Source organism: Corvus cornix, chromosome 2 (genome assembly GCF_000738735.6).
Source record: "Corvus cornix cornix isolate S_Up_H32 chromosome 2, ASM73873v5, whole genome shotgun sequence".
NCBI lineage: Eukaryota > Metazoa > Chordata > Aves > Passeriformes > Corvidae > Corvus > Corvus cornix.
Window position 1 is genome coordinate 76,000,934 of NC_046333.1, and position 26,914 is coordinate 76,027,847.

Consider the following 26,914-nt stretch of genomic DNA (forward strand, 5'->3'; position numbering starts at 1 on the left):
CCCTGATTGTGTCTAGTATTCAAGATATTGATGGAGCCAGCAAGCTCGTGTTATTATGAGGACTGCACAGCCATGAATACATAAATTGGAAACTGACTTTTCCAAGTAAAATATGCCTTTCTCACATTACTTTTGTGGGAGTCAGCGTCCAGAGTATATATTCAAAACTTATTGGTAATTTTTCTATAAAAGATAAGCCCCAAAAGGGCAGTGTCAGCATCTCTCTTTACAAATGCACGTCTTCCCAATACTGGAGTTTTGCTAAAACTACTAGTGGAGGCCAGGGGAATATTTATTGAGACACAGAATCTCCTGATCTGAATTGCAATGTAGTGCTGCAGTGAGCCATAAATTCACTTTTTTTTTCTTCAACTTAAGAAAAACCCGAAACCCACAACTATGAAATGTGTTGATTAGATTTTTATTTGAATTCTGATAAGAAGATGGATGCTGTTTGGGTTGCCATGGTGCTATTTTTGGAATTGTTTAGAAAGAATTTTGTCCAATGTAGTTAGTTTCTATGCCAGCAGCTGTGCTCTTCCTTCCCCCTGCCCAATAAAAAGATATTTTCACAATCATTTAATTTCTTTCAAAAGTACTAAATGATACATGTGGAAGGGGAGACGTTGTGCAGCAAGATGATGAGAGTTCTTCTGACTCTACAAGAAAATCCTGTCTTAACTCACCACGAAGTAGATTAAACTACCTCGGTAGTCCATTACAAAAAGTAATTCCATGAAAATTCACATACAGCGTCACATGCTCATTTCTTACTAACAAAAGGGAGGATAAAGGTGAACAAGAAAAACAGCAAAGTCAGAGCCCTGAGTTTCAAAACAGAAGACTTGAGGAAGGAATCTGCTTTACAGGAAGCCCTTGGGAGCGTCCAAAGGAGTGGTATCTTTGTTATTGTAGAAATTCAAAATTTGGCAGGAGGGCTGAGTCACCTACTCTGGGTGAACCTCTGATCTCTGCGCAGTGGAGAGAGGCTCCAGCCAGAGCCCATGGAACACTTGAACTCCTGCTATCATTTCAGCATCCCTTCCTTTCAATTAACCCTTAAAACTTACTGCTCCCACCCATCCTTCTCTTGCCTCTTCAAAGCCTCAAAGCGTGCCACCCTCACTTTCTGTATAAGACAATGCACTGCTACCACTTAAGTGAATTTTGGCATTTGTAACCAAACTTAATGGCATTTGCAGGCATATTGAAAGCTGATCTTAATGAGAAAAGATGATATATCACCATCTCCTTTCTAGTTTGTCTTTGCAATTCAATTTGCTCTCCATTATTTTTTTCAGGAATTGCATCTAAATAAGACTGCTCTATTATTCTCATAGCCTTGAATCATATAATTTTCCTCTACAATGAAATAACCATTTTATCTAGTCCCAGTTGAGTTTTGTGTGTTCTTTGTCATGGTCTTCAGCATGACAACATCTTCATCTTCAACAAACTAAACATAAAAAATTCAGATTTCCCGCTTGATTACTTTGAAAGACAACAATAGCTGCACAGAGAGCAAGAAACCCACCTCAGCTACACTTTGGTGAAGGTAAAATTTGTTTCCAGGTTGAAATAGTACAAAGCGTCAATATTCTAGTCTTTTAAAAGGAAAAAAAAATCAGGAAAGAAAATCAATGAATTAAATATTCTGTTTTGAAATTTGGGAGGGTTTAAACCTTAAAGTAATTTTTTAAACAAATTTTGACTAGTCTTTCAAAAGCAATTTGAAAATCTCGAACTGGGTATTAGAATATTTTGAAATGCCTTTCTAGTACTCGTTGGATGAGAAGAGATTTCATCAGTATTGTTGTTCTTTCAAAGATTGTTTTTATTTTGGCAAAGTATCATTTTTACCAATGAGATACTGCCAGAAAAAAAAAAGAAAGGTAATTGTTTTAGAAGTCTAGTCAATATTTCATAAAGATTTCTGTTGTGGTATAAACTCAGATGTTCTACAGTTCCTTCTAGTTATTCTGATATAAACTACAAGGCTTTTATTAGTGCTATTTCTGTCAGTTTCACCAACAAGTTACAGATCTTGGGCTCCATTCTATTTTCACTTATTGATGAATCTCCTTAGATTTAGCCAGAGTAAAATTCAGGTGAGGATGCTTGCTGTGATTTACAGTATGTTAGTCCTCAATACCACCTGTATTGTTTCAAAGAAAACACAATCTTTAAAATTCCATACCATTTCTGGAACTGTGTGAATGGTTTAACACTTTTTTTTCTCTTTCCAAAACATAAATAACTAAAGCACATCATTTAATTTTTCTGCATTTTATAATGCCTTACATCAAATATGTGTTGCTTGCACATAAAAATTTTAAAATATATTTAAATGTTAACTATCATATATTAAAAAAAAAAGAAATATTTTATCTTTTTTTGTTCATTACTCCATGTAGTAATGTAAGTATATATTTTAATTAAAATGTCATTAACTGTAGTTAATGTGATCCCTCATCACTACCTTTGTGCATTAAAGATTTACAGCTGTAATGCCCTGCATTATTGTCTGGAAAAAAATAATTAGATTTTAGAGTATACTTTTAAAAATACATTGGTTTCTTGCTTTGCAATAAAATAGAAAGCTTGTTAGATACAGTGAGAAATGCTTGATAATACTGAAAGGATGAGAAACCAATTTCAGAAAACCCATTTAGAACATTAGGTATGCATTTAAATAAGCAAATGACTGGAGGCATATTAAAAAAAAAAAAAAAAAAACAAAAAACCAACACTCCATACCAATCATAAAAATATAAGCTTTACATATTATCTGCTTGTTGAAAAAGAACTGACAGATGAGTTAATACAGTTGAAAATGCTGTCAATGTGAAATGGATTATTTTTCATATTCAGTGCCTGCTACTTCTCAGGCTAAAATATGACTTTGTATGTCTCCCTTAATAAAACTCACCTTTTAAATCAAAATTTCTTCCTCCTTTCGTGTAATAAGGTTGGACTATCTGGAGCATGTACCTAGGAATATCGACACTAGCAATCTGTATGTGCAGCAATCATCAAGCACCTCGGTCAGTGACAGAATTTTCAGGCAGTTTGATGGCCACTGTCTGCCTCCTTCATGTTGCAGCATCACATTTTTGAGTGAGGAGTTATAGATATGGATTCAGCTGTGGTGTTTCTTTTCATTCATTCACTTATTATTTGCTAATATTTTCTTTCTTTTAGAAGTTGATTTTAATGAAACTTGCCCTCAGCTTAAGAACATGATCAGCCCATTAACTGTAAAAAATGATTGATAATCAAATAACTCTCATATTTCTGTGTTTTCTTCAGGAGATAGAAAGAATACTGGAATATCTTGGAATACCTTTTCATTCTCTATTGATCAATAAACCATAACAGGAGAAGTCTGATGCTGCCATCATGCAGCCAGTATTTTTACAATGTTAGTACCAAATCCTCCAGGACCACTGCCAGTCCTCATGTGATGAGAATACAGGGGCTGGGCACTGAAAAAATTATCCTCCAAACAGTTAACCTTCACTTACTTTCATGCCTAAGTCATAGGACCTTTCATGTGGAACATCTCTCAGTGAGGCACTTCCAGAACTAAACTTCAACAAGTCCATTAAGGTTCATTTCAGATGGTGAACATTCTTTAAAACTTGCCAATTTTCATTGCAGAAAAGTAGCAGTCTTAAAGCTCTTACAGTATTCCATGGATATTCTTGAAAAAGTCAATGACCTCCAAATATACCATGTTTCTTAAAACAGGAATGGTGGAGATAACCCACACCACTCTGCTGTTTCTCATGTAGGCAACCTTCACTCCCAATCAGCACTGCAAATTCCAAAATTAAATTGCACAGATCATAGGAAACAATTCTCCAAAGCTGATGGGAAAGCCTAACAATGTGGGAGTTTGTTTTGCTGAAGATTATAGTCTGAAAACTATTTTAATTATGGGGCAGTGAGGAAATGCAAGTAAATGGATTAGCAACCAGCAGGAGGAACAAGATATTTTTGCAGACTGTTGCCATTTACAGTGAGTTTTCTGCTTTCATGTGCGTTTCTTTTGCTCTATTGGTCCCTTTTAAGTTGGAATGTAAAGGAAACTGCACTAGGTCTGGTCTACAGTTATGGCTGAAAACAGTGATAAGGATTACTTCCTCCACAGTACTTCCATTCCTTACTGAGCTGTATTGGAGAAGCAAGGGTACTCAAGTCTGGATTTTGAAGACAACTGCCTGAACTAAACACTTAATTTCGTTCTATAATGGGAGTATGAATTCCACCTTTAGGAGACTGCAGTGCAGCTTTTTAATGTACCAAGAGCTTGGTTCAGTTGATCTTACTGAAGATTCAGGAGTTGATTGACCAAAAACTCATTTTAAAGGCTGCTCCCATTTTTTATTTTCATGGTTGTCTACTTTTTCACAAAGTTATGTGGTATAATTCTTTTCCAAAATTTAATACTGAGTTTTCCCAAACTTCCATCCTGTAAGTGTTATATAAAATGTTTGCAAAAATAATGCATGCATCATAAACTATTTATGAGTGTCTTCTGATGGTGGATTCCTTTTCCTTTCTTCCCCATTATGCCTCAGTTATTACCTAGATGATTGTTAGCATGGAGATGAAGAATTAACTGGTTTGTTCTCACCTTTTTTCCACTGGAACAAGAATTGCAACAGAGCAACTGGAGTACTGTGTCTGAAATATCCCTGATCACTGCTCTATGCCAAAAAAGTGATTACCTGTGTTTCTTTGCAGGAGCATATGTGCTTCAAGTAAAGGCGACAGATGCTGATGATCCCACTTATGGAAACAGTGCTAGAGTGGTTTACAGCGTTCTTCAGGGACAACCATATTTCTCCATTGATCCCAAGACAGGTAAATAGCTTACCAGCAGCAATGGAAGATTTGAGCTTTGTTTTTTTGATTCATGTAGGCAGTATCAATGAATAAATATGGACCTGGTTGATATGGCCAAAATCCAGGAGTGCAATTTTCCACATTATTCAGTTTTGAGTATTGACTAGCTTTTTATAAATTACAGTGTGTGGTAGAAACAAAAGAAACATGCTCATCCAATCACTTCTGGAATATCTAAAATATGTCTCCATTGAATGATTATTGTTTCAATGCTTTACCATTTCTCTGTAGATAAAGCTTTATCTGTTACATGCATCCTATTTTTTTTTTTTTTTCTGATGATTGAGTTTTGTAACTTGGGTCTTCTCTGCATTTTTACTTGCTGAACTTACAGTCAGAAATTCTCCAGCAATTACTGTTTTGCTATATAGAGCTAATTTGAGACTGGGAATCATCTCCTTCCCTCCTCTTTTCCTGGGGCATCCTACCTTTGTCTGGGGTTACTGGCTGTGTGAGCAGAAAATGATAATATGTTTAAAGAGACTGAAATATTTGGGAGGTTGGTAGACCTATTAATTGGGTATCTTGTCCTATATTTCTAAATGTCATTCTTGATTCTATATTTAGTAATTCAGTTAAGGAAGGGATAACCTACACGGTGAATGACATACATTGTGGCATCCTGAGTGAGTTACACAGAAAGCTGTCCATATGCCCCTTTCAGCAAAGAGTTTCGCCTTCCAGTGAAGCTGTACTTGACTGTCAGACTCAGGGCCTTTAGCCCTGATGGTGGAGCCTTGTAAGGCTGTTAGCACACCATCTCCAGTGGACACATCCCTTTGTTCCATGCTCCATTTAGCAGGAGATGACACTGCAATTTGCAGCGAACAATTTTACTTTTCAAACTGAAATGGCACTTCTTCAGGTGTCTGGGGGAAAAAAGTAGTTGCCTTTATACTTACTTTTTCTTTTCAGTTTTGTAAAGAATGGGTATGAATTCAATGGCAAAAAAAAAAACTTTACTGGAGCCAAAATTGGAGTTTTAGTACAAGTTTCACAAGAAAAAAAAGTAGTTAGTAGTGCTTAGAAGAAGAACTATTTTTCCCATGGCACTTTGAACGGCTGTGCCATATGTTGTCATATGTTACTCAGTAGTGAGTCAACCATAGGTGGTGGCCTGCACCCTACTATCCCTGGAATATCATACAAACCTGGCTATTGCTTTTAATGAATTACTCATGTGCTAAAAGAATGGACACAGCTATAGAGGAAGATTGATGGAACAGTAGCCCAGCGTAGTTTAAAATCCTGTACCAGAAAGAAAGTGTATAGATTCATGCTTCTATAAGCAGCAATAATATGCTGTAACCTGTCTTAACGTTAGAAAACTCACTTTATGAGAGTTACTCGTGGGTCTAACACTGACTGTAGAGGTAAACAGTATGTGAATAACAGTGCATAGAATGGTGCTTAATGATTTGCTCTAAAATTCAAAAGTCCAGGGCAATACTACAGATTTGCTCTTTCCAATTTTTTATTTTATAACTGAGCAGTTTATACAGTAGTTTTTCACTGTAGAGTTTAACTGCCAGAAATCTGCCCTGGGTGCTTTTGACAGGAAAGAGGAAGAAAGCCACTTTAGTACAATGACAAACTCAGAACTGCCAGCAGATGAATAAGCATTTTTTGTGTTGTTCTTGGCTTGTTTTGCCATCTCTTGCATTCCAGTAACAATTTTGAGACATAATCTTGTAGTTATTTAAAGAACCTAAGAACATCCGTACTAAGTTTCTGCCCTGTATCATGTTTCCAAAAGTAATGGCCTCCTTAGCTCTAGTGAAGGATGAAGAGCAAGTGTTTAGTGATGCACACCTGGAATACTCTTCTAGTCTTCAAAGAACTTGTCCTTACAAAGTTCCTGGGTGACCACCATTGTCAAATAACTAGAAGTCTGAAAGTATTTCTCCTCCACTTTTCCACTTCACAGTGGATTTTACTTGTCCAGGAGTACAGTATCAGCATACCCACTCACTAGAAATTTCACAGCAAATGTTTATTTGGTTAAGAACCAGTTCCTCTTGCTCTTTTTTTGAAAGAGGGGCATCTCTTAGCTTGTTTCATACATTAGACATTGCATAAGACAGTAAACAGTTAATTTCTATTTATAATCTCCCTGAATTGACTCTTTTCTAGATTAAAGACTTCTTTAAACAGATGCTATTCCATAACAATAATCATCCTTCTCCTCAGGGTGAGAAAGTGCACCTAGTATTCAGGAAGGCAGCTGATATGGATGTATACAGCTGCTTAATAGCACTTCTGTTCTCTATTCCTTTCCAAACAGTTCCAAACGTTGTTTGTTTCTTTAGCTTCTACCTCACAGATGTTGATATGCTTGTGGAATTTTCTGTTTCTACCTCAAGATGTCATTGCAAAGTAGTAACAGTGAAAACACTGACCATAATTTTATGTGTGAAATAAGGATTGTGTTTGTCAAGCACTCGACTTTACACATACTCCTTTCTCAAATCACTCCTAATAGGTGTTACACATTTACTCTGATATGAAACTAGGACACCTAGATAGTTTTTAACCTCTATGTGTCTGGATGTCATAGCTGCCCCTTTTACTCCTTGTCTTTACTGACCCTCTAATCTTTTTCCATCTTCTTGCTGGAGATAAGCAAACCATGTGGAAGTGGGAGATTTAAAATAAAGTACCTTCTGGTGAGCAACTGTTTGACTGGCACGTTCTAAGGCCTCCAATCTTATATGTGGGGGGTACTTTTAAATGCTATAAAATTGCTCTTCTGATTTGAATGGGAGGGGTTTTTTTTTAAACGAGAACTTATCTTAGAACAAATTACCTCTCATATTTTTCCTATATATATTCTCTTTTCTTATGAAAATATCCTTTTCCACCATTAAAATGTCCATTCCACTCAATTTTTTTGATATGTTTATGAGGTCAATATTCTTATTTATGGCTAGATGTTTCCAGGTTTTGTTAGACTCAGTATTCTAGTCCATCTTCTGACTTCAGTTATATTATTGAAATCCAAATTGGTATTAGCAGGAGTATTTATTCAGGAGGTTTTTTCTTGGAATCTGGGTTTTTTTCTTCTACGAAAGTGAGTGATCTCCTGATGAATTATGGGTCAATAACTTTGGAAAGCAAATCTTCTGGCCATACATATTCTTTTCAGTTTTCAGTTTTCAGTATGGAGACCATACTTTTCTGCACATTTGATATTGATGCCATCTGAAAAGACAAAAAAGAAAATCAAAGTTATCCAGTTCTGCAGTTGAACAATTCTTATTGTAAAATCTTAAGGTAGAAGGATTTACAAGAACTCAGAACACCATTACATGCACATAAGGCCTCTACATTCTAATAACCCTTTGATTTAAATTTAGTTGTTCTTTGTGATGCTGAAGTTGAAATACCAACATTTGTAGCCTTTTGCTTCCCGTGGATTTTTACCTATGCTTTATTCTTCTATTTTGCTGATAAGGTAACCCTAATTCACATTTGTCCTGTCTGTACGAACTGATTTTGGAAGTAATATTTCTCAGTGTTTCATCTAAGCCTTTAAAATAGAGTAGGCAGAAAAAGGAAAATTGCCCATGAATTGCCAGACATGAAAATTATTCTCACTCTTTTTTTTTTCCTGAAGATAAAGGGTTTTTTTCCAGAAAAATATATAGAATGACCTTACACTTTCAGACAGGAATAAACAGTGGGTGATTTGGAACTTTACTGCTAGATTGATAGCCCATTCTTCATTTTCTGAAAAACCCCTGGAACATTTCTGAGAAAGCCACTTAGTTGTACCCAGAAGACCTATATCAACCAGATAAACTGCATTTTCTCCTCACAACCTGCTGTGTACCCATGCTCAGTTTTTCTGTAATATTTTTGGACTTCAGCAAAGCTTTTGATATTGTCTCTCACAGGATCCTTCTGGACACAATGTCCAGCACACAGCTGGATAAACACCACTTCATGATGGGTGAGCAACTGGCTCACGGGTCAGGCACAAAGGCTAATAGTGAATGGGGTGACATCAGACTAGCGGGGTTCTGCAGGGCTCCATCCTCAACAGTGTTCTTCAACATCTTCATAAATTACTTGGATGCAGTAGTGCAAGGAATACAGCATAAGATTTCTGATGACACTCAGTGGGGAGGAGCTGTCAACTCCCTTGAGGGCAGGGAGGCCCTGCAGATTTTTGACAAAAGAGAGAGCTGGGTAATCACCAAACATATGAAGCTTAACAAGTATCAGATTCTGCAGTTGGAATGGGGCAACCCTGGTTGTGTAGAGACTGGGGAATGAGGGGCTGGAAAGCAGCTCTGTGGAAAGGCACCTGGGGGTCCTGGTTGAGGGAAAGTTGAACATGAGTCAGCAGTGCCCTGGCAGCCAGGAGGGCCAACCCTGTCCTGGGGGGCATCAGGCACAGCATCACCAGCCGGGCAAGGGAGGGGATTGTCCCTCTCTGCTCTGCACTGGGGCAGCCTCACCTCGAGTGCTGGGGGCAGTTTTGGATGCCATGATTTAAAAAAGACATTAAACTATTAGAGAGCATCCAAAGAAAGGCCACCAAGATGGTGAAGGGTTGGGAGGGAAAGCTGCATGAAGAGCAGCTGAGGTCACTTGGTCTGTTCAGCCTGGAGGAGACTGAGGGGAGACCTCATTGTGGTCTTCAACATCCTCATGAGGGGAAGAGGAGGGGCAGGGATCGATCTCCTCTCCGTGGTGACCAGTGACAGGACCCGAGGAAATGGCATGAAGCTGAGTCAGGGGAGGTTTAGGTTGGATACCAGAGAATGGTTTTTCACCCAGAGGGTAGATGGGCAATAGAACATGCTCCCCAGGGAAGTGGTCACAGCTCCAGTGTGACAGAGTTCAAGAAGCATTTAGACAAACACTCTCAGGAACATGGTGTGACTATGCGTCCTGCGCAGAGCCAGAAGCTGCACCTGATGATCCTGATGGGTGGCTTCCAACTCAGCATATTCTATGATTCTGCAATTCTATGTTATTTCATTTTGTTAGTATAACACAGGAGGTCTTTCATTTGCACATGTCTTTTCTGCTTAAATGAAAATACCAAGGATGCTGTAAAAGACTGTGGAACATATAGTTTCCACAATGCCAAATTAAGCAGTAATTAAGACTAGGAGATTTAAAAGGAAACCTAGTGAAGTTTATCGTCTTTGCACAAATATTTTTTTTCTGAATATCACATGAATATGAACAATTTTTTTGCAGTTTTGTAATTCAAATTTCAGTTTGGAGCAAATGGCATGCAGTATGGTATTTGCCATCCTTAGGCAGGAAAATGGTGATTCCTATTAATGTTGTCATTATAATCATGTTACAAGTGGAGAGAAAGGAAATTGTTATAGATTTCAATTAATGGGAATTTTTAATAGGTTAAAGAAATAGCAGATTTAGGTCAAAGTCATTTCTAGATTCTGAAAAAGTATTATAACCTAATGGCTCCTATTTTGACTTGTTAAGACAGCAGTGGTTAGTTGCTATAAAGATAAGAATGGTCCTTAAAGTTTGCTTCTTGCCATTCCAGACCCATTTTAACACCAAGTAAAAAACCTGTTTTTAACATCAAATGGTTTAATACTAGAAAATAATACTTTATAAACCAATAATAACAAGGAAAAATCATACTTCCAGTTGGTTTATTTTTCAATTTTGCATGTTACCTGCTCCAATGTGCACCTAGGCATTTTCTGATAACTGTTGTTTAACATATAGCATTTTGCAATGCTATTCACATCTGTAAAATTTTGACAAAGACATGTATTTTCTCCTACATATTTGATTTCAAGAAAAAGCTTTTAGTACACCAAACCTTAGGTTTATACAACTTCATCAGCTAATTTGTGTGTTCAATAGTACCTCTCCTTTTCTCTCCCCATCTTTTTCTCTCCAACTCTTCCTTTTATACTATATATTCTTAACATATCAGAAGGGGGATTATGGCATATCTACTTAGATATCAGCTGTCCAAAATCGTCAAAGACTAAAAGTCATTGTGGTAATGTCTTACTGTGATATTTAAATTACTTTTTTTTTAAAGGAAATTCCTCAAATATTCACTGCATCGTTGTGCTATATCAAGAACACTTTTTCAAACAAAGGAAGTGTCTTCTAATAAAGACCTCCTTTTGTAGAAAGGAACACTGTCTTGTCCTACATTAACTTGAATTTATTGGCAAGTGAATGGTTGGAAACAATTGACAATGCAGGCTTTGCAATGCAATGCCACCTTTTCCTACATTTCCTCACTCTGTACAAGGCAGTGTTCCTCATCCCTGATGTGGCAAATCTATGATCACAACATTAATATCCCTAGTGAAAATGCATCATTCTCTTTCATCCGTTCATGTCCTGATTGAAAAGATAAAACACTCATTTTGAGTGGTTGAATACCTGACAAACACACTTTTGAAAAGCCTGAGTGATTTGCGTGTTTCTGTGTGACCTCCTCTCATCAACCATTTCAGAATTGTATTCCTGGATCAAGAGATCCAGTATTAAATTGTAAGAGTAGACAATCACAGCCCTTTGTTTATTTGCTCCTTCTCTTTCCCATTTCTTCTCATAGGTGTAATAAGAACAGCTTTGCCAAATATGGACAGAGAAGTGAAAGAACAATATCAAGTTCTAATCCAAGCCAAGGACATGGGAGGACAGCTGGGAGGACTAGCTGGTACCACCACTGTAAACATTACTCTCACGGATGTCAACGACAACCCACCCAGATTTCCTAAGAGTATGTAGTATTCCAAAGCACTGATTTCCAAATAAGCATGACTGAAAGTGTTAATTTGGAAAAGTCCTTTAGATAAGAAACTCAGATCCTGGAAAAAGAACAGTATATGATGAAAAAAATCAAATATCCTTTTTTTTTAAATAATATAAAGCTCAACTTGAAAGTATGAGTTGAATGTTTAAGAGGAAATATACCATTATTCCACAAGACCAGCCTGAGCCTAAGAGTTCATTTCATTTACACTATAAAAATTATCTGGGAAATACTATTTTGTCAAGAAAAACTGCATGAATCCCTTCAAATTACAAAAGGTTATAACCTGAGACTTCCAGGTACCAAAGGAAGAGCTAGCTCATGCTAAGCATTATTGTTATAATGTTCAGGAACAGATTTTTATGTGTCTTGGCCCAGAAGATTATATCTGTCCTTGAAAACACTTGCAGCCTCAAAACAGTGATCATGCACTGATAATTTATTATGTTTCACATCAATTAGTTTAAATGAGGCTTTTCAGAAATATGCTAATTTAAGGAGTTTCATAGTCTGCGTATGATTAAGAGGATTGTCACTTAAACTTGTCTCCATAAATTTACTCAAGTTTTGTATATTCCATACCTTCAAAATGCAGAAACTAATCAAGCAAAAATCTTGATAGCTATGCCAAAATAATTAGCTGCTAAAATTCGTTAGTAAGGCAAATTCATATTATAATATATTGCATGAATCTGCAGTAAGATCACAGCATTTTTTACTTTGCATCTCTTTCCTTGCCCATGAATTGAAATCCCACTATACGTATTATGAATGCTCCATAGGTACAAAACCACATCTGCAACTGTGAAGTTTTCTCCTGCATAAAAATTCTTCTTTTACTCATTGTGTTTTTGCAGGCATGTAAGAAAGATCAGGTTACGAGAAGGATCCATCTGGTCCTTCCTTCTGTCTCTTACACTCACATCTAGATGGTATCCACAAAACAGGCCAAACAATACTTCATAAAACTTCTTTACTTTCTAATTATATTTACTTATAATGGTGCCTTTGTATTTAACAACCCTCAATGTATTTTTCTTGCAGCAAGTTCCCCCATTGCTTTGAAACAGGTAAAATTTCAGAGTCCACATCCTCTGTCAGAGGTATATAAACTAATCATATATCATACAACAAACAGCTTCCCCTCATTTGTTTTGAATCCATCCTTACATAATTGCCTGCATGTTAACCTCTTCAAAAATTCAGAAAGCACTGCAAAATATCAGCTTTATTTAGAGAAACTGTGTCGATTTCTCTTTGTTCAATATGGGAAATTCTCTCTGAGTTCAGTAAATCTGCTCCTACTGTTTTGCCTGTACATGTCAGTCATATCCATCTGTAGCTCCACTAGACTCCCTGGAGAACTTTTGGGGAAGAAAATCTGTGTTATATTATACCTCCAAGCCTTCTTGTGCCTCGGTGGTTTGAAGCAAAATATTGCACATCATAATAGTTCCCTTATTTCATTCTTCAGGCTCTTGGGCATGTAACAGCTAATTCAAATGATTTGTTGCTGTTGTGTCTGTTTGTTCCACAACTGCTTCTATAGCTAATTTAACCTTCTCCTGAGTCCCCTATAAAGTTCTAGGATAGAAAAAAATCCCCATTTTTTCTACACTAACAACAAAGAAAAAAATATACTAAGTTTTACATTCGTGATCTTATCTTCTCTGAGCACCTCTGTATCTCAGTTTTGGGCTGGCTTTATACAGTTCCTCTCAGGCTTTTGCCTCCAGATGTCTTAAAAGACAATTATTATTAGCTTGTTTGCAGAGATTTATTCAAACTCATTCTTTGTCTTCTTTATTGTGGTTTTATAGATAAAGCAGACTTTATGGTTCTTTCTATTGTCCTCCCTGAGACACAACTTCATTTTTTTGAAAGATGCCTTCTTGCTTTTATTAGCTATGCTGTTTGCCCTTACAGATTTGCCTTTTAATGGATATGTACATTTGCTGTGCATCTTCTAAATGATATCCCTAGACAGCACCCACACCACCCATAGTGATTTAACAGTCTCAGCTATCCCGTTCAGAATTTCTATAGTAATATGCCTCAGTTTATTTATTTTCACTTTCTTGTTATTATTATTTATTTAACTGAATATAATCATCTTGTAATTCTGGCTTTTATTGCTCCTGCACAAATATTGCATTTAAACTAATTGTAGTTGCTGTAAAATTTAGAATAACTAGGGAACTTTTCCTGAGTAGCTAATGGTAATGCTGTTCTCTTTTTTAAGTCTTAGTTGACAGAAATTCCTTTAACAACTATCATTATTCCTCCACTGATAAAGTCTACTGTAACTTTCCTGTGTATTTGGCTCCTTGATACTATGCTGCTTGACTGATTTTCTTCTTTCCCACAGATATTGAACACAGGTATTATGCTGATATTCTTGTTTAGCATTAGGCATTAAAGTTACCTATACTAGTTCCCATTTTAACCTTTGGCTTTATATTATGGCTTTCTTTCTTTCTCCTCTTTACTGGTCCCTACTTTGATTCTGTATGAACTACCACTTCTGCATTTCCTACTGGGCTATCATCTCATTTTGTAGCATTCTCCAGTGAAGAATGCAGAGTTCTCATCACTGCACCCTTTGTCTGAACTGCATACCTTTGCAATTTTTTTTTTAATTGTGTGTTTTCCAGCACCTGAAAATTCTCCTGAACCTTTCACGAGGTATCGCAATGGTCATAGAAAAGTTTTTAAACTTTCAGAAGCCTATTCTTCTTAAGGCCAAAATGAATTTTGCATTTTTCCTATTCTTTAACAAGTGCCCCAACATTCTAATATTGTGACTTACTTCTCCTCACCACTTTTTTTCAGCCAGGCATTTGAAGCTCTGTCTTTCAGTCTTTTTCTTCTGATTGTACATGGTGAGACTACTTCAGACTATGCTACTATGAATGTCCTTAACTTCAGGTTTCATTTGCTAGCCTAAATTTCAATCCTAAATCTTCTTTATTTTGTCAGACCTTACGTAGTATCTCCTTCAGTTTCACAAGTGCTGCCAAAGCCTTTGTGGCATCCTCCAAACCTGAAAAATAAGCAAATCATCCCATAGGGCCTCTTTGTACCAGCATTCCTGCTGTCTTCATCCTCAGTGCTTGTTAATCTGTCCATCGTTCTAGTCTGCTCCTGTCTTTCAGCTGGAACCCCTGCTGTTGGAAGGGTATCAGGACTACAAGAGGAAATAATGTAACTGTCTGGAGACCAAAAAACTCAGTACATTGAAAAGCTTCATGTGCCCAGTGCTCATTCCCATTCTGCTTTTCAGCTGTATCTTTTACTCCCCTTGTTGTTAGGGGCCTTTTATTGTATGCCTTCATCTACTGTTGTGGTGCAAAAATGCACAAGTTTCACATAATATCAGATAGTTTTCGTGACACAGAGAAATCATGGCATATATCATCCTCTCTGAAGAAGACAGCCTCGAGGTCGTATTTAATGCATGAACTGCAGTTATGACATCTTTGCCCAAGTGTTGCTATGAAGGAGCAAAAAAATCACACACAAGAGACCAAGCTTGTCCTGTACTTTGCATGCTAGTAAGGTTGAAAACCTTTTCCTTCTATTATATCAAATGTCACAAAAGACAAATTACAGCAGTGACTCTCAACAAAACAGAAGAGAATAAGACTGGAGGTTTGTGTTGATATTGAAAATAACAAACACTTAACATGGCTTACAAGCTAAAATGTCAGTATGGGGGCTCCAGTGTATTGGTCAGCCTTTTTTTTTTTTGCATGTGTTACAGGCAACAGTCTCGATCAATGGGGATTTACTTAGCGAGCCCGTTTGGTTAAGCAGTATGTGAGATGATGTGTAGTGTGCCTGAAATTCAGAGACACAAAGCTAATTACAGCTAAACAAAACAACTAAGTGAGAAAAAGTAGAGTCTGAATTATATTTCTAACATAACAACTGTATTTTTCTTTTTTTTCCCCCTGAAAACGTTGCAATGATTAGGAATAATTACCTGCCAGGAAATGGAGTTTGCCATTTGCTTGACTACCATAGCTGAAAGGAAAATTGTGAAGAATTTTAGTTTATGTGAAAAATAAGTCTTTAAAATCAGGTCTGCATAGGTGCCAAGTTCAGGCCTGACAAGAGATCAGGAGCCCTTGAGGGTTGCTGGGATTGAGACCTCCAGTATCCTTTTACTCGCCATTGGTCAACAAAGCCAGGAAGTGCAGATGGAAAAAGAGGACTAAAGGTCCTTTAACACAAACTGCTCCAGGGTTAATGTTTTTGCATCACATAATCAGGACCACAGTTTTGCAAAGGGCTTGTGCCAAAGAAGCCATGATGTAGATTACCTAATCAAATAAGACAATATTAAATTTCACAGGATGAAGCTTAAATTTATTTTCTAAACTTAGTAAAGCTGAAAAAAACACCCAAGATTTCACAGCAGAAGTAGGAGAACATATATTATTAATATTTGGAAGAAGCTACATTGATAAATTATACATTACAAGCTTGCAAAAAAAAATCTAACACAGAACACCTTCATCTCATTGAGGGTCTTTTAAGGAGACAGGCAGGTTTGGATGGGTTATCAGCATCAGTGATGAAAAAACACTGACTATCCTGCTGAACAAGGAATTTTTTATTTAGAATCTGTGCTTTTGAATGTATTCAGTGGGGAACTCCCACCTTGCATGTCTCCTAGTAATGAGGAGTGTAACAGAGAGGAAACCTCTAAACATATGTTTCTGTCAGAGTTGCCTGACCTGCAGGTATCTATTGGCCCACATTTCAGAAAACTGACACTTCAGAAAATGGATATTTTCTTTAAAAGTAGTAGGAAAAAGTTAATCTGAATTATTTTATTATTAAAAATTATTTCCAGAAGTGTTTTCTACCTTCCCTGGCTCTTCATTAGTACAGCTCCTTTCTGTATTGCTGTGCATGTTTCATTGTTAAAGATAGAACTTTTTTGTAAATATTAAAATAAATATTTCATACCAAAGTTTAATTTTTGCCAAAACCAGAGAAAAAAAAGTAAGGCAAATAATGAAAAGGTAAGTACTTTTCCTGTCATATCAACATCGTTCAATCAATTGAACAAAAATTTGGTATGACACAACATTGCCTTTGAAGAGTGGAAAAAAGCTGCATACATCTAGGTATACACCCTGGTCCAGAAGGGAACTGATGGCCTTTCTCTCTCAGCTACTTACTTACATGATAGCTGGCTAAGTAAAAAGATGGTTCAGCACATCCTTCCTGAAAGCTAATGGGCTAACCCTTAATTCATCAAGCAGTGGACCACTCTGAGCATACTGCCAGGACAGCAGTGGCTTGTTTCCAATTATTAAAATAAGCTTCAAGAAAAAATGGATGGGCTATATTTACTTCAACATTTAAATGACAAAAACTGTATAATTAGTTGGTATAAATTATGCTTTATGGAATCAAACCAATTAAGTGAAATGGTGGATTCATATTTCGTAAGTTTACTATGCTTCAGTTTCCCTGTCACTTTCTTTTGTTCACTGCTGACAGAGTGAGTGTGAAAGCAATTTAGAGAAATAAACCCTTATATGCTGAGCAATAAAAGCACATGTGAATCATTTTGGTCAAAGGAATAGTATGTCTTTTTATTTTAATATGACATAAATATGCTTTTAGAGAATAAGGCCCTGACATAGAAGAAATGCAATTGAATTTTTAAATTTAGACAGTTTTTTATTCTGATATTAGCAAATAAAAGACCATTACAAGTGTCTTCTGAAGTTAACAGTAAGTTTGGGGTTTTTTTAAGGTGTGTATTTTTTAAGGTGACACTCCCTGAATTTGCTTTTTTTAACTCAAAAGAACTATTTGGATAAAGCTATGTTTTATCACATCATTTCCAGCTAACAGAAGTCAATTTTGTGAGAGAATGATTAAAAGCTCTTTCTAATAGAAGAGAAATTAATTAAGGTTTGAACCCAATACTTGAATTTTGTCTACTTGTGCATGTCTTAGCTTTTAAAAAATGCATCTCTGATGGTCAGAAACCATTGTCTCAGGGCTGCTTTGCAACCACATTTAAAATATTCAGACAGCAGTAGAGCAATGCCTAGACATCACAAGGGCCATTTTTTTTTGCTGTCATTGGTCTTTCCAAAAGCATGTCAGTGAAATCCATCAAGATAGTTTGCATAAAAGACTATGGCAAATTTCCAGAAATGCTAACATATTTGGAAACATAAACACAACTATTCATCTTTCTGGTAGTGACCCTTTAAATAAAGCAAGGTTGAAGGATCGTTCCTACAACCTTGCACATCAGTTGATACTGTAGGATTTTGCGGGTAATTGGATTTGGATTTCACAAGTGGCCAGTACAGTGCATTCCACAGAACATATTAAATCCTCCATTGGAAACTGTTACAGGGGGAATGCGGCTGGAGAAATAAACATCTCTGAAACATCTAGCAAGAATCTGTCTGTCCATATATATTTCCTTTCCACGGGACTCCTGGTTTGATATATGCGTGTTGCAGGATCCCCAGGAAACAGCAGAGGAAACAATAATCTTAGAGAGAAAATTTCACAAAATAGACAAAAAAGTTCACAAAATAGAGAATTCAGAAAAAAAAAAAAAGAAAAAAAATATTTCATTTATGCAATTTCAGGAATTTCAGAGTAAGTAAAAAAGACCTTTGTAAACACAAACTAGCCCTTTACTCTCTTAGTTATATGACCTTGGCATGGCACTTGAATGACCTATTAGCTGGATGACCTATTACACAGATATATTATATATTATGTATTACATATTACATATTAAGAATAGGATTTTCATATTATTACCCTTTAGATTGCATCTATTTTCAGTGATTATTTATTGGTTTGCAGCTTATTTTAATAGGTGTTCTGTCAAATACTGCAATCTGTAGAAATATTTAAAAAGAAAGAACAACCAAGTGCTGAACCTGGAATGGCCTGCCTATATATTCTTGTGCATACACACTTTGTAGATTGAAAATTCTTATTATAGATATTTATTTATATGTTATTGGAAGCTTAGTACATCACAGAAATTGAACATGCATTAATTGTCCTAGGTTTTACTACATTAAAGCTGGTCAGTTTTTAATTCAGTAAACTAAATGTGGCTGATTCTATTCAAGTGGCTTTGAACAAGACTAGCTCAGATTGTATTGCAAAATTGGTTCAGAAGCAGACTGCAAGCAAGAGGTCTTCTTGTCCATATGGGATAGAAAGGAAAATCTTTTAATCCATTGCTTTGGATGAGTGGTTTATGAGAGAGAAGTTCCTCAGATAATGGTATCTACTTTTAAAGATTTCAGAAGAACGCAACACAAATCCCACCCAGTAGTGTATTAGAAATCTACAGGAAAAGACTGTGTGATTGATAAATTATTCTGTTCATTAATCTAAAAACTTAAATAATGAAAGCAGTGGTTTGATTTAAAAATAAGTGATGAAGATTTAGTGCCTCCTTACTTGGACAATTTGCTAGAAAACTTGCTCAGGATTTAGGTTCAGATCTGCCTAATTAAGCATTTTAACAAGTCTGCACAAGTTTCTGGGAAGTTATTCTACTCCCTGTAATTCAGATATGGAAGTATGGCTTCTCTCAGTATTTCTGTTAAAAGTTGTTGTGCTTTTATATACAGCACTTGCATCTTCATTGGCTCTCAGAATGAAAATGAGTCCATCTTTCATTGATTAAAGAATTTGCCTGGCAGACAAGATGCCCTAATTCAGTTCCAGCAACTAATTACTGATTTTATACCAACTGGGAGATACCTGCACAGGACAGGTGGACAGATTCATTGCAGACTAACCTGCAGGCAGAGATTATTTGTGAGACTGAGCCAGGGCTTGCTTTGAATCAGAAAAGAAAGGATGGTCAAATCCTGATTTTCTCCATCTTTGTTAATTTTCTAATGTCTATGCCATAAGACATAAAAGAAAAAAAGCACTAGGTCAGTTTTGTACACCAAGCTTATACTGTTTAATGTCAGAAAATCTTATCCAAGTCTGGTTTTCATTTACCTGTGAGTTTTGGGCAAATTAAGACTGCATTTTTGAGTTGAACATATACTTTAGCCAACCATTTCAAACAGCAATGGAAGATGGGAATGCAGAGACTCCAGAAATGGGCTCATGCAATTGCAAGCCCATCATGAAAACAGCACCCCTGCAGAGGTCATTATAATTTTGGATTGTAATACCTTTGACTTACTACAGCTTCAACACCAGTAAAACTACAGTCAGATCAGTACAATAATAAATACCAGCTGACCAGTATTTGCACAGGGCTCTTACAGGAATCAGAGAACCAAGGGTAGCTCCTCTTTATTCTGGGTTCCTTGCAAGTCTCACACCTCTGTACTATTTGCACTGTCTTGCCTGTCTCACCCTCCTTTGGCCTCTCTTTCTTCTTGATCCTGTATATCCTTTTTTTCAAAATGCACTCTTTTCTCTCTTATGGGAGACACAAATTTATCCTTGATCTCATATTCATCTTATAGCTAGAGTGTAGCCATCTCCTCCTTCAACTCCACAATTGTTTGTTTGTTTGTTTTTTCCCAATGGTAGCACTGCTAAAAGAATTTATACTTTGCTGAGTCACTTCCAGCTCTGAGTTTATCCATATTTTTCTATACTGAAATCATGAGTCTTCACCATCCCAGATAAGCTCTTCACATCTTCATCTTACTTGTTTTGGCCACTATCCTGTCACACAGCTTAGTGACCCTTGCCTGCTGTTTCTGTTTCACTTGAGTTACACATTCGACAGTCATTAAAAAGCCTCTGTATTTTTCTTTTCCCACCACCATTTAATCAGTGCAATTATGGACATTTTTGCATAGACTAAAAGAATGTATACAATGGCTTATTACACTTCACTTTTAAAAGCAAAAGAAGGACATGTGAATATCTGAGAAAGTTCCTGAAGATTTATGTTTTAATTCTATAGTATTAATCTTAGAACAGTACAGGGCACAGTTTTGACCAACACCAAGTAAAGCTTTCTCAGAGAAATTCAGGGCATTTGGAGAAATTAGTACAGATCAAGAACTACTTTGTGCAGTCACTTTCCATGAAATTGACCTATTTTGGTGTGGCTAAAAGAACTCAATAACATGGAATTAGGCCGTTCTATATTGGCTGGCTTCTGCGCCACAGAGTACGGCTGGTACATGAAATTTCTTTGTACATTTGTAGCTTATTTGAGCCTGTGCTTTGCAATCCAGGCCATGCAGCCCTTTTTGGGTCAGAGTACCCCGAGTTAAGTAACCTTCTGCCATTCATTATATGTGTGTGTAACATAAAGGAGTTAAAACAAAGTTTAACCTCTATAAAAATTTCTATTTACATATGTGCCAACTTCCTCTTACTTTTTTTCTTACTCTTTTCCATTTCAGAACTATTGATGCACTTTTAGTAAGAACTGATTTGCACCCAAATGTGCACTTAGCCTTAGCAAAGACTCCCTGGAAACTTCTTCTTTTTTTTGTAGCTTTCACTGTTGCATGTTCTTAATAATAAAACATCTTGAAGGGAGAATCATTTTATTCAGACTGAATAACTAAATTCCCAACCAAAGCATTGGAAGAAAATGGAGAAATAAACTGGAGGGGGAGATATTCAATTACCACAGATCCTTAAAACACTAAATGTTTAGTAAATTCTTTGTCTGCTGCATTTATATTGTTTTTTTAAGTCTCTCAAGAATGCATAAGTAGCAAAGGTTATATGAGGACTGTTTAGAGTACTGACTGAATGAAACAAAAAACCTGTTTAAAGGTCTAAACTGAGAGAGAGTGAACCCTTAGCTGCAAAGCAGAGCATAAACCCAAATATAGCTATTTCTTTATACTACTCAATAGCCAATGAAAAATATAGGTAATTTCTCACTGGCTAAAATGCAATGCGCTGATTGCACTGTAAACAATAATTGAAGAAATACAGATGAGTATAATAATAGTTAGAAGTTAAATGTTCTGTTTGTCACAACATTCTGTTGTTAATTCATTTCCCTCCTATCATCATCTCTAAGCGGTAATTGATCATTAATAGAAATATGAGGTAAATTGTTTTTAAACACTATAATTATCATAGTAGATTATTATCATTAGTAATTGTATTTCACATCTGCTACCTTATGTAGAGAAGGTGCAAATAAATACAGTTCATAGAAATTTAACAACCTTTGGCAGGAATCATGTCATTCATTCCACTACAATGTGTTTTCTGTAGGAGTGACAAAGAAATCATTCATTCAACACACAGAGAGTACTTAGATTGGATGCATGAAATTACCCACAGTAACCTTGGTACGTCTTAAAAGCCCCATGCATCTCCACCTACTCTGATAATGAAAAGTAGATAAGGCTACAGATTTAACAGCATGGGGTTGCCTTGCAATGCTTTGAGAATTGGTTCCAAAGTGACTCACTGACAACAGTGTCACTTGCTGTGTCACTATCAGTTCTGGCAGCATCTGCCTTTTTCCCTGAGGTCTTCCATCCAAGCAAGAAATGAATGTATCCTTTCTGCTCCTAACCATGGTGAGCTTACTTTCTGAAAATTTAGAGACTACAGGGCAACATAAAGTGAAGCCGACCATATGTAATTATCTAATTATAATTACAATAGTTTAGGCTCATGATTTTCAAAAATATCTAAGAACTGCAGTTGTATTCAGATTTTCAGGAGTGCTCCACTCCTTGTAAAAGCATTAAATGGGATGCCCAAGTGCTTGCAACAATCCAAATGTTCCTAATGACAGCAGTAGGAGCTAAGCAGAAGATACCAAGCAGTTTGTCTTCTGTGAGTCCAAAATACCACTTTTGTTGAATATTTGCATAAAAAGCTATAAAAAAAAAAGAAGAAAACAGAAATATTCTAGAGTATATCTTTTGAGTTTTGTCTTGAGTTCATGACAATTATTTTATTCTCAGTGGCTTCTATGGGAAATTTGTTGAATTTGTAAATGCGATTGCCACTGCTCACAAGAGAAGGACCTGTAATTAAGCACTCGCTACTTTTGCATTTCATTGGAAAATGAGCAGTATTTATACAGAGAGCTTACTTTAAATACTTAAATTGGAAAACATAAACATCACTTGTGATAAGTTGAGCATACTTGCTATAAAGTAAAAGAGAATATGGATGGAAAATATACATTTGCCATCCTATTGCATTTTCTTATCTATATTACACACTAAATCACAAGTATTTAAGGAAACTGCATTGAATAAACCAAAGCTTAAAACAAAGTATAGTAAACTATTATGAACTTGTACTTGATGATTTCACAATTTTATCTTTAAAAGTAATAATTTTCAGTCTCAGCCTGTGCCTACATGGTAAAGAAAAGTAATATGCGCTTTAGGGAAAAACACTTTCATGAAATGTACCCAATGAGTATGTAAAAATCAAGTCTTCACAAGGAGTTTTTTGAGTAATACAGGTGTTGAGCATGCTTTGTTTAGGTGATTTGAGGGATGCAACTGAGGTGTGACTTGGAGGACTTAAGATAGGAACCTAATTTCCTTAGTCGATGGAGAGAAAAATTATTCTTCCAATAGAGATGATTTAGAGCACCTGGCTTAGATCCTAAAGTAAATGGTTTGACCATATTCTTAAGAGTGAATGAATTGTAATAAAAATTGTGTTATTATATCTCATGCCAGAGTGATAAAGAAAATATGATAAGGCTCTGGCAAGATATTTAAGAAGCAGGGATGTTAAGCAGAGCATTACAAACTCTATGTCCCATCCCTGACAATATACTTTTTATCATGTTAATGTTTCACATGTATCTTTTAATTTAAATTTTATAGAGGAAATAAGTGTATTGATTTACTTCTTGGTGACGGTGTGATCACTGGAATATTACCAACCAACCTACCTGATAAGTGCCAATTACATGCTGCCTGGGATTCTGAAAAAGGAAAGACATCTCCTGAAAACTTTTTTCTATCCATAAGGCATGCTACACCTTGATAATTCTTTATAACCACTATATAATTTACATAAAAAACAATTAATTCAAGCTTTTAGACTATACCCCCCCAAAATTATTTCTCTCGTATTATTTTGTTTGGCAGTAATTTCTAATCAGTAGAATGAATATTAGCAGAACAATTCTTCATTGGTTATGATACACAATGAAACTGATCATGTGGGCTGGTTTTCCACATAAGCCTTCAGACTTACAGAAAGCTGCACTGTCTAACACATGAATCCATTGGCAAAGTCAGATTTTTCACAAAAAGGGGAAGTGGTGAAGGTGGGATCTTTCATATACAACAATAACATCAGGATTAAAGCAGTTACTCAGGAACTTGATTAGTTCCCCTCAGCCTGTTGAAATATGGAAACTCCATATTGTCTACAAGAAACTCTTCTTTATAAACTTGAGGAATTTCTAGAACTGAGCATTTCTTCCCCTCTTGGTAAAACTATACTACCATACAAAGATGATTTAAGATCTTCAAAGAAGATTAAGTATTATCCTTGCCTCAGTTTTTGGACTCACATCTGAGTGTGTGTGGCTCCAAACAGCTGCTTCTATAATTATTTCTATATTATGTTGTTAAACAGAATACTCTCTGTTGCAACAAGTATTCTCTATGAAACAACCAGCACCCTTTGGAGGCAAAAGCTGTGGACTTGACTATCTTGAGCTTAGAAAATGAACTGGTATTCCACATTTCCTGAATGCTTGCACCAACAAGGGGTATATTAATGTCCATGGAATTATTCTCTGACATGAAATAGGGAGGTTTATTTTTAGAAAGCTATATGACAACACCATCGTGTCAGTAGAAAAAAACCCAGCAAATGTTTATATGAATATTTCAGTATTCAAAAATTGTACCACTATGATGAACATCATTTTTCCTTTAGGGAGGTGGAAGGAGGATGCCCTCAAAACCGCAATCTACTAGCTCACCTCAGGGGACGATAGAGTTCTGGCTCAGGAAATCCCAGCTCTGGGGAAGCTCCATCATGTGGATTATCCTAAACTAGGGTAGTGTCAAACTCAAAATAGGTTTCGTTTCTGCTCATTTTCCCTTGAAGTACTGGTGACCATTGGACATCCACAATCTCTGCAAGATGATACATCTGTGAGATGTATTTTTCTAGGTGTGGTGTGGACTTTGGAATCCACAAAAGAGAACCAGAAAAACCAGAAGCTTTTAAGCATGGTTATGTTATGTCTAATGAGGCCATAAACCTTTAGTCAGAGCAGGGGGTTAGAGACTAGAAGCAGCCTTTCCATAACTGAAGTTTTACAAGCCCATCCCAGATCATGTGTGACCTGCATCAGACACAGGGTGACAAAGCCTGGCTTTTTTTCCCCACACAAGGTCCCAGCCCTCTGCAGAGCACAGAGCCATATCTAGGAGAGGTATGAGTTCATCTCACTGCTGTACTAAATCACATCTCCCTAGTTTTAGGAGCATATGCATCAGATGCTGCTATTTATTAGGCTGATTATCTGTAGCTGATGTAGCAGGTTTAATATATTGAGTATGTGCTTATACATTTACATTATCTTTTCCTTTGCATATTACACTGTAGTTAAAACACCAGGGAGAAAATTGAACTGTTGTCTTATGATTCTTCCTAAATAGACAGAAATCAGTGCATTTACAGCCTGGGTCAGGATAAAAATTAAAATGCCTTGGTAATTTACGATAACAATACTATTACAATACACTGTCTGTTGGGTTTGGGTTTTGTTGCTTGTTGGGTTTTTTGGTTTTTTTTTCCTGAGAAAATATTAAGGATTTAGATGAAAGAGAGATAAATTCTTTTATTTCAATTTTTTTGTCTTTAAGAATCATGCTATCATGATCCACTGCAATGCAATACCTTGGCAACTGCCAGAAAGCTGAAAAAAGTGCAAAGAAAATTCAGGAGAGGATAACCTTGCACAGTACAAGTATGGTGGCAGATTAGAAAAAAAGTTTCAATTGCATTTACAGCTGTTTGATTGAAGGACATTATGCATTTAAGTCCTTTGATGCTAACCTGGGTTATTTCTTAATAGTCGTTTTTACTGATGAGAAGTAATGATGGTTTTCGTTTGCTATTCCTATCAGACCTGAAAAGGTTTTTGGTACATGGTGGTGTAAACTGCTAGTGTGGAGAAACAACCACCAAAAAAAGCTCCCTTTGTAGTAAAAAACAAACAAAAAACCACCTAACCTTTTTGTAAGTAAAAATCAAACCCCAGAACAGCTTTTGAGCCTTAAAAACTAAAACTAATCTAATCACGTCAGAGGAACTGTAAATGTGTGCTGTATTTCAGTCAATATGACTGATTACCTGTCACTTACTCCGCTCTGATTTTTTCCCACTGTGCGCTTTGGAACCATCTTTGTTTTAGAAACTCAGAGGCAGCGTGTATGAATTTTTAGCTCACCTCTGCCTCATTTTCCTGAATGCTTTTGGGGATAAGTAATTAGCCCTGTCAGTTATTTCAGCTTAAAATCTTCAACTGCATCATCACTCATTTATTTTTATCATCCTCATTGATGTTGCTCAAGCTGAAACAAAACGTCCTGACCAAGCAATATTTATTGCAAATATTGCAATAGCAAAGGGGGGAGCTAGTTGTATAGTCCAGTTTCATATTGCAGTTTGAGGAAAGTGAGGGCTTTCTCCTTTGGTACTTCCCCAAAAGACGGGAGAAAACTTAGAAAACACATTTAAAAGAGATTTATGCAAATAGAAGAAAGATTTTTGTTGACAGAGGAGTTGCATCAACAAAATTTGACAGAACTGTTGGAGCAGCATAACCAGCTGCTGCATAAGTTTGTCTGAGCTGCTTGTTCCATCATTCCTGGAAGCTGAAGAGAACAAGGTTTTCAGGACCTTTGGGAGTAAAAGGTTATTACTCAGGCCTGTCTCAATATACGTGTATAGTAAATGGAGGTAGTAGTGTATGCAGGAAAAATGGACAATAAAAAATGAATAATGCTGAACTGTCACAGCAAGTCCACAGCAAGAAGTAATGTCTGCTAGAAACAGAAAAATAAAAGTCTACAAAACTGTCTTTCTCATTTAATGTACAGCATATATTGATCATTTCAAATGTCTTGTGTACAAAGACCAAACCTGTCTGAGTTCAAGAAGCGTTTGGACAACACTCTCAGACACATGGTGTGGCTCTCAGGGTGTCCTGTGCAGGGTCAGGAGTTGCAGTCAGTGATCATGATGGGTCCCTTTCAGCTC

General features: G+C 36.4%; 1 protein-coding gene across 3 annotated transcripts in view; it reads left to right on the forward strand.

Annotated features, from left to right (window-relative positions):
* LOC104689844 (cadherin-12) overlaps positions 1–26,914 on the forward strand; it is a 228,632-nt gene that overhangs the window by 146,622 nt on the left and 55,096 nt on the right. For all 3 annotated transcript variants that reach the window (XR_002045599.2, XM_019286292.3, XM_019286294.3), the window contains 2 exons: positions 4,750–4,869; positions 11,483–11,650. Coding sequence is in view for 2 of the 3 variants with exons in the window: in XM_019286292.3 (XP_019141837.1) it covers positions 4,750–4,869; positions 11,483–11,650 (288 nt within the window). In the remaining variant the exon portion in view is untranslated. The remainder of the gene's footprint in view (positions 1–4,749; positions 4,870–11,482; positions 11,651–26,914) is intronic.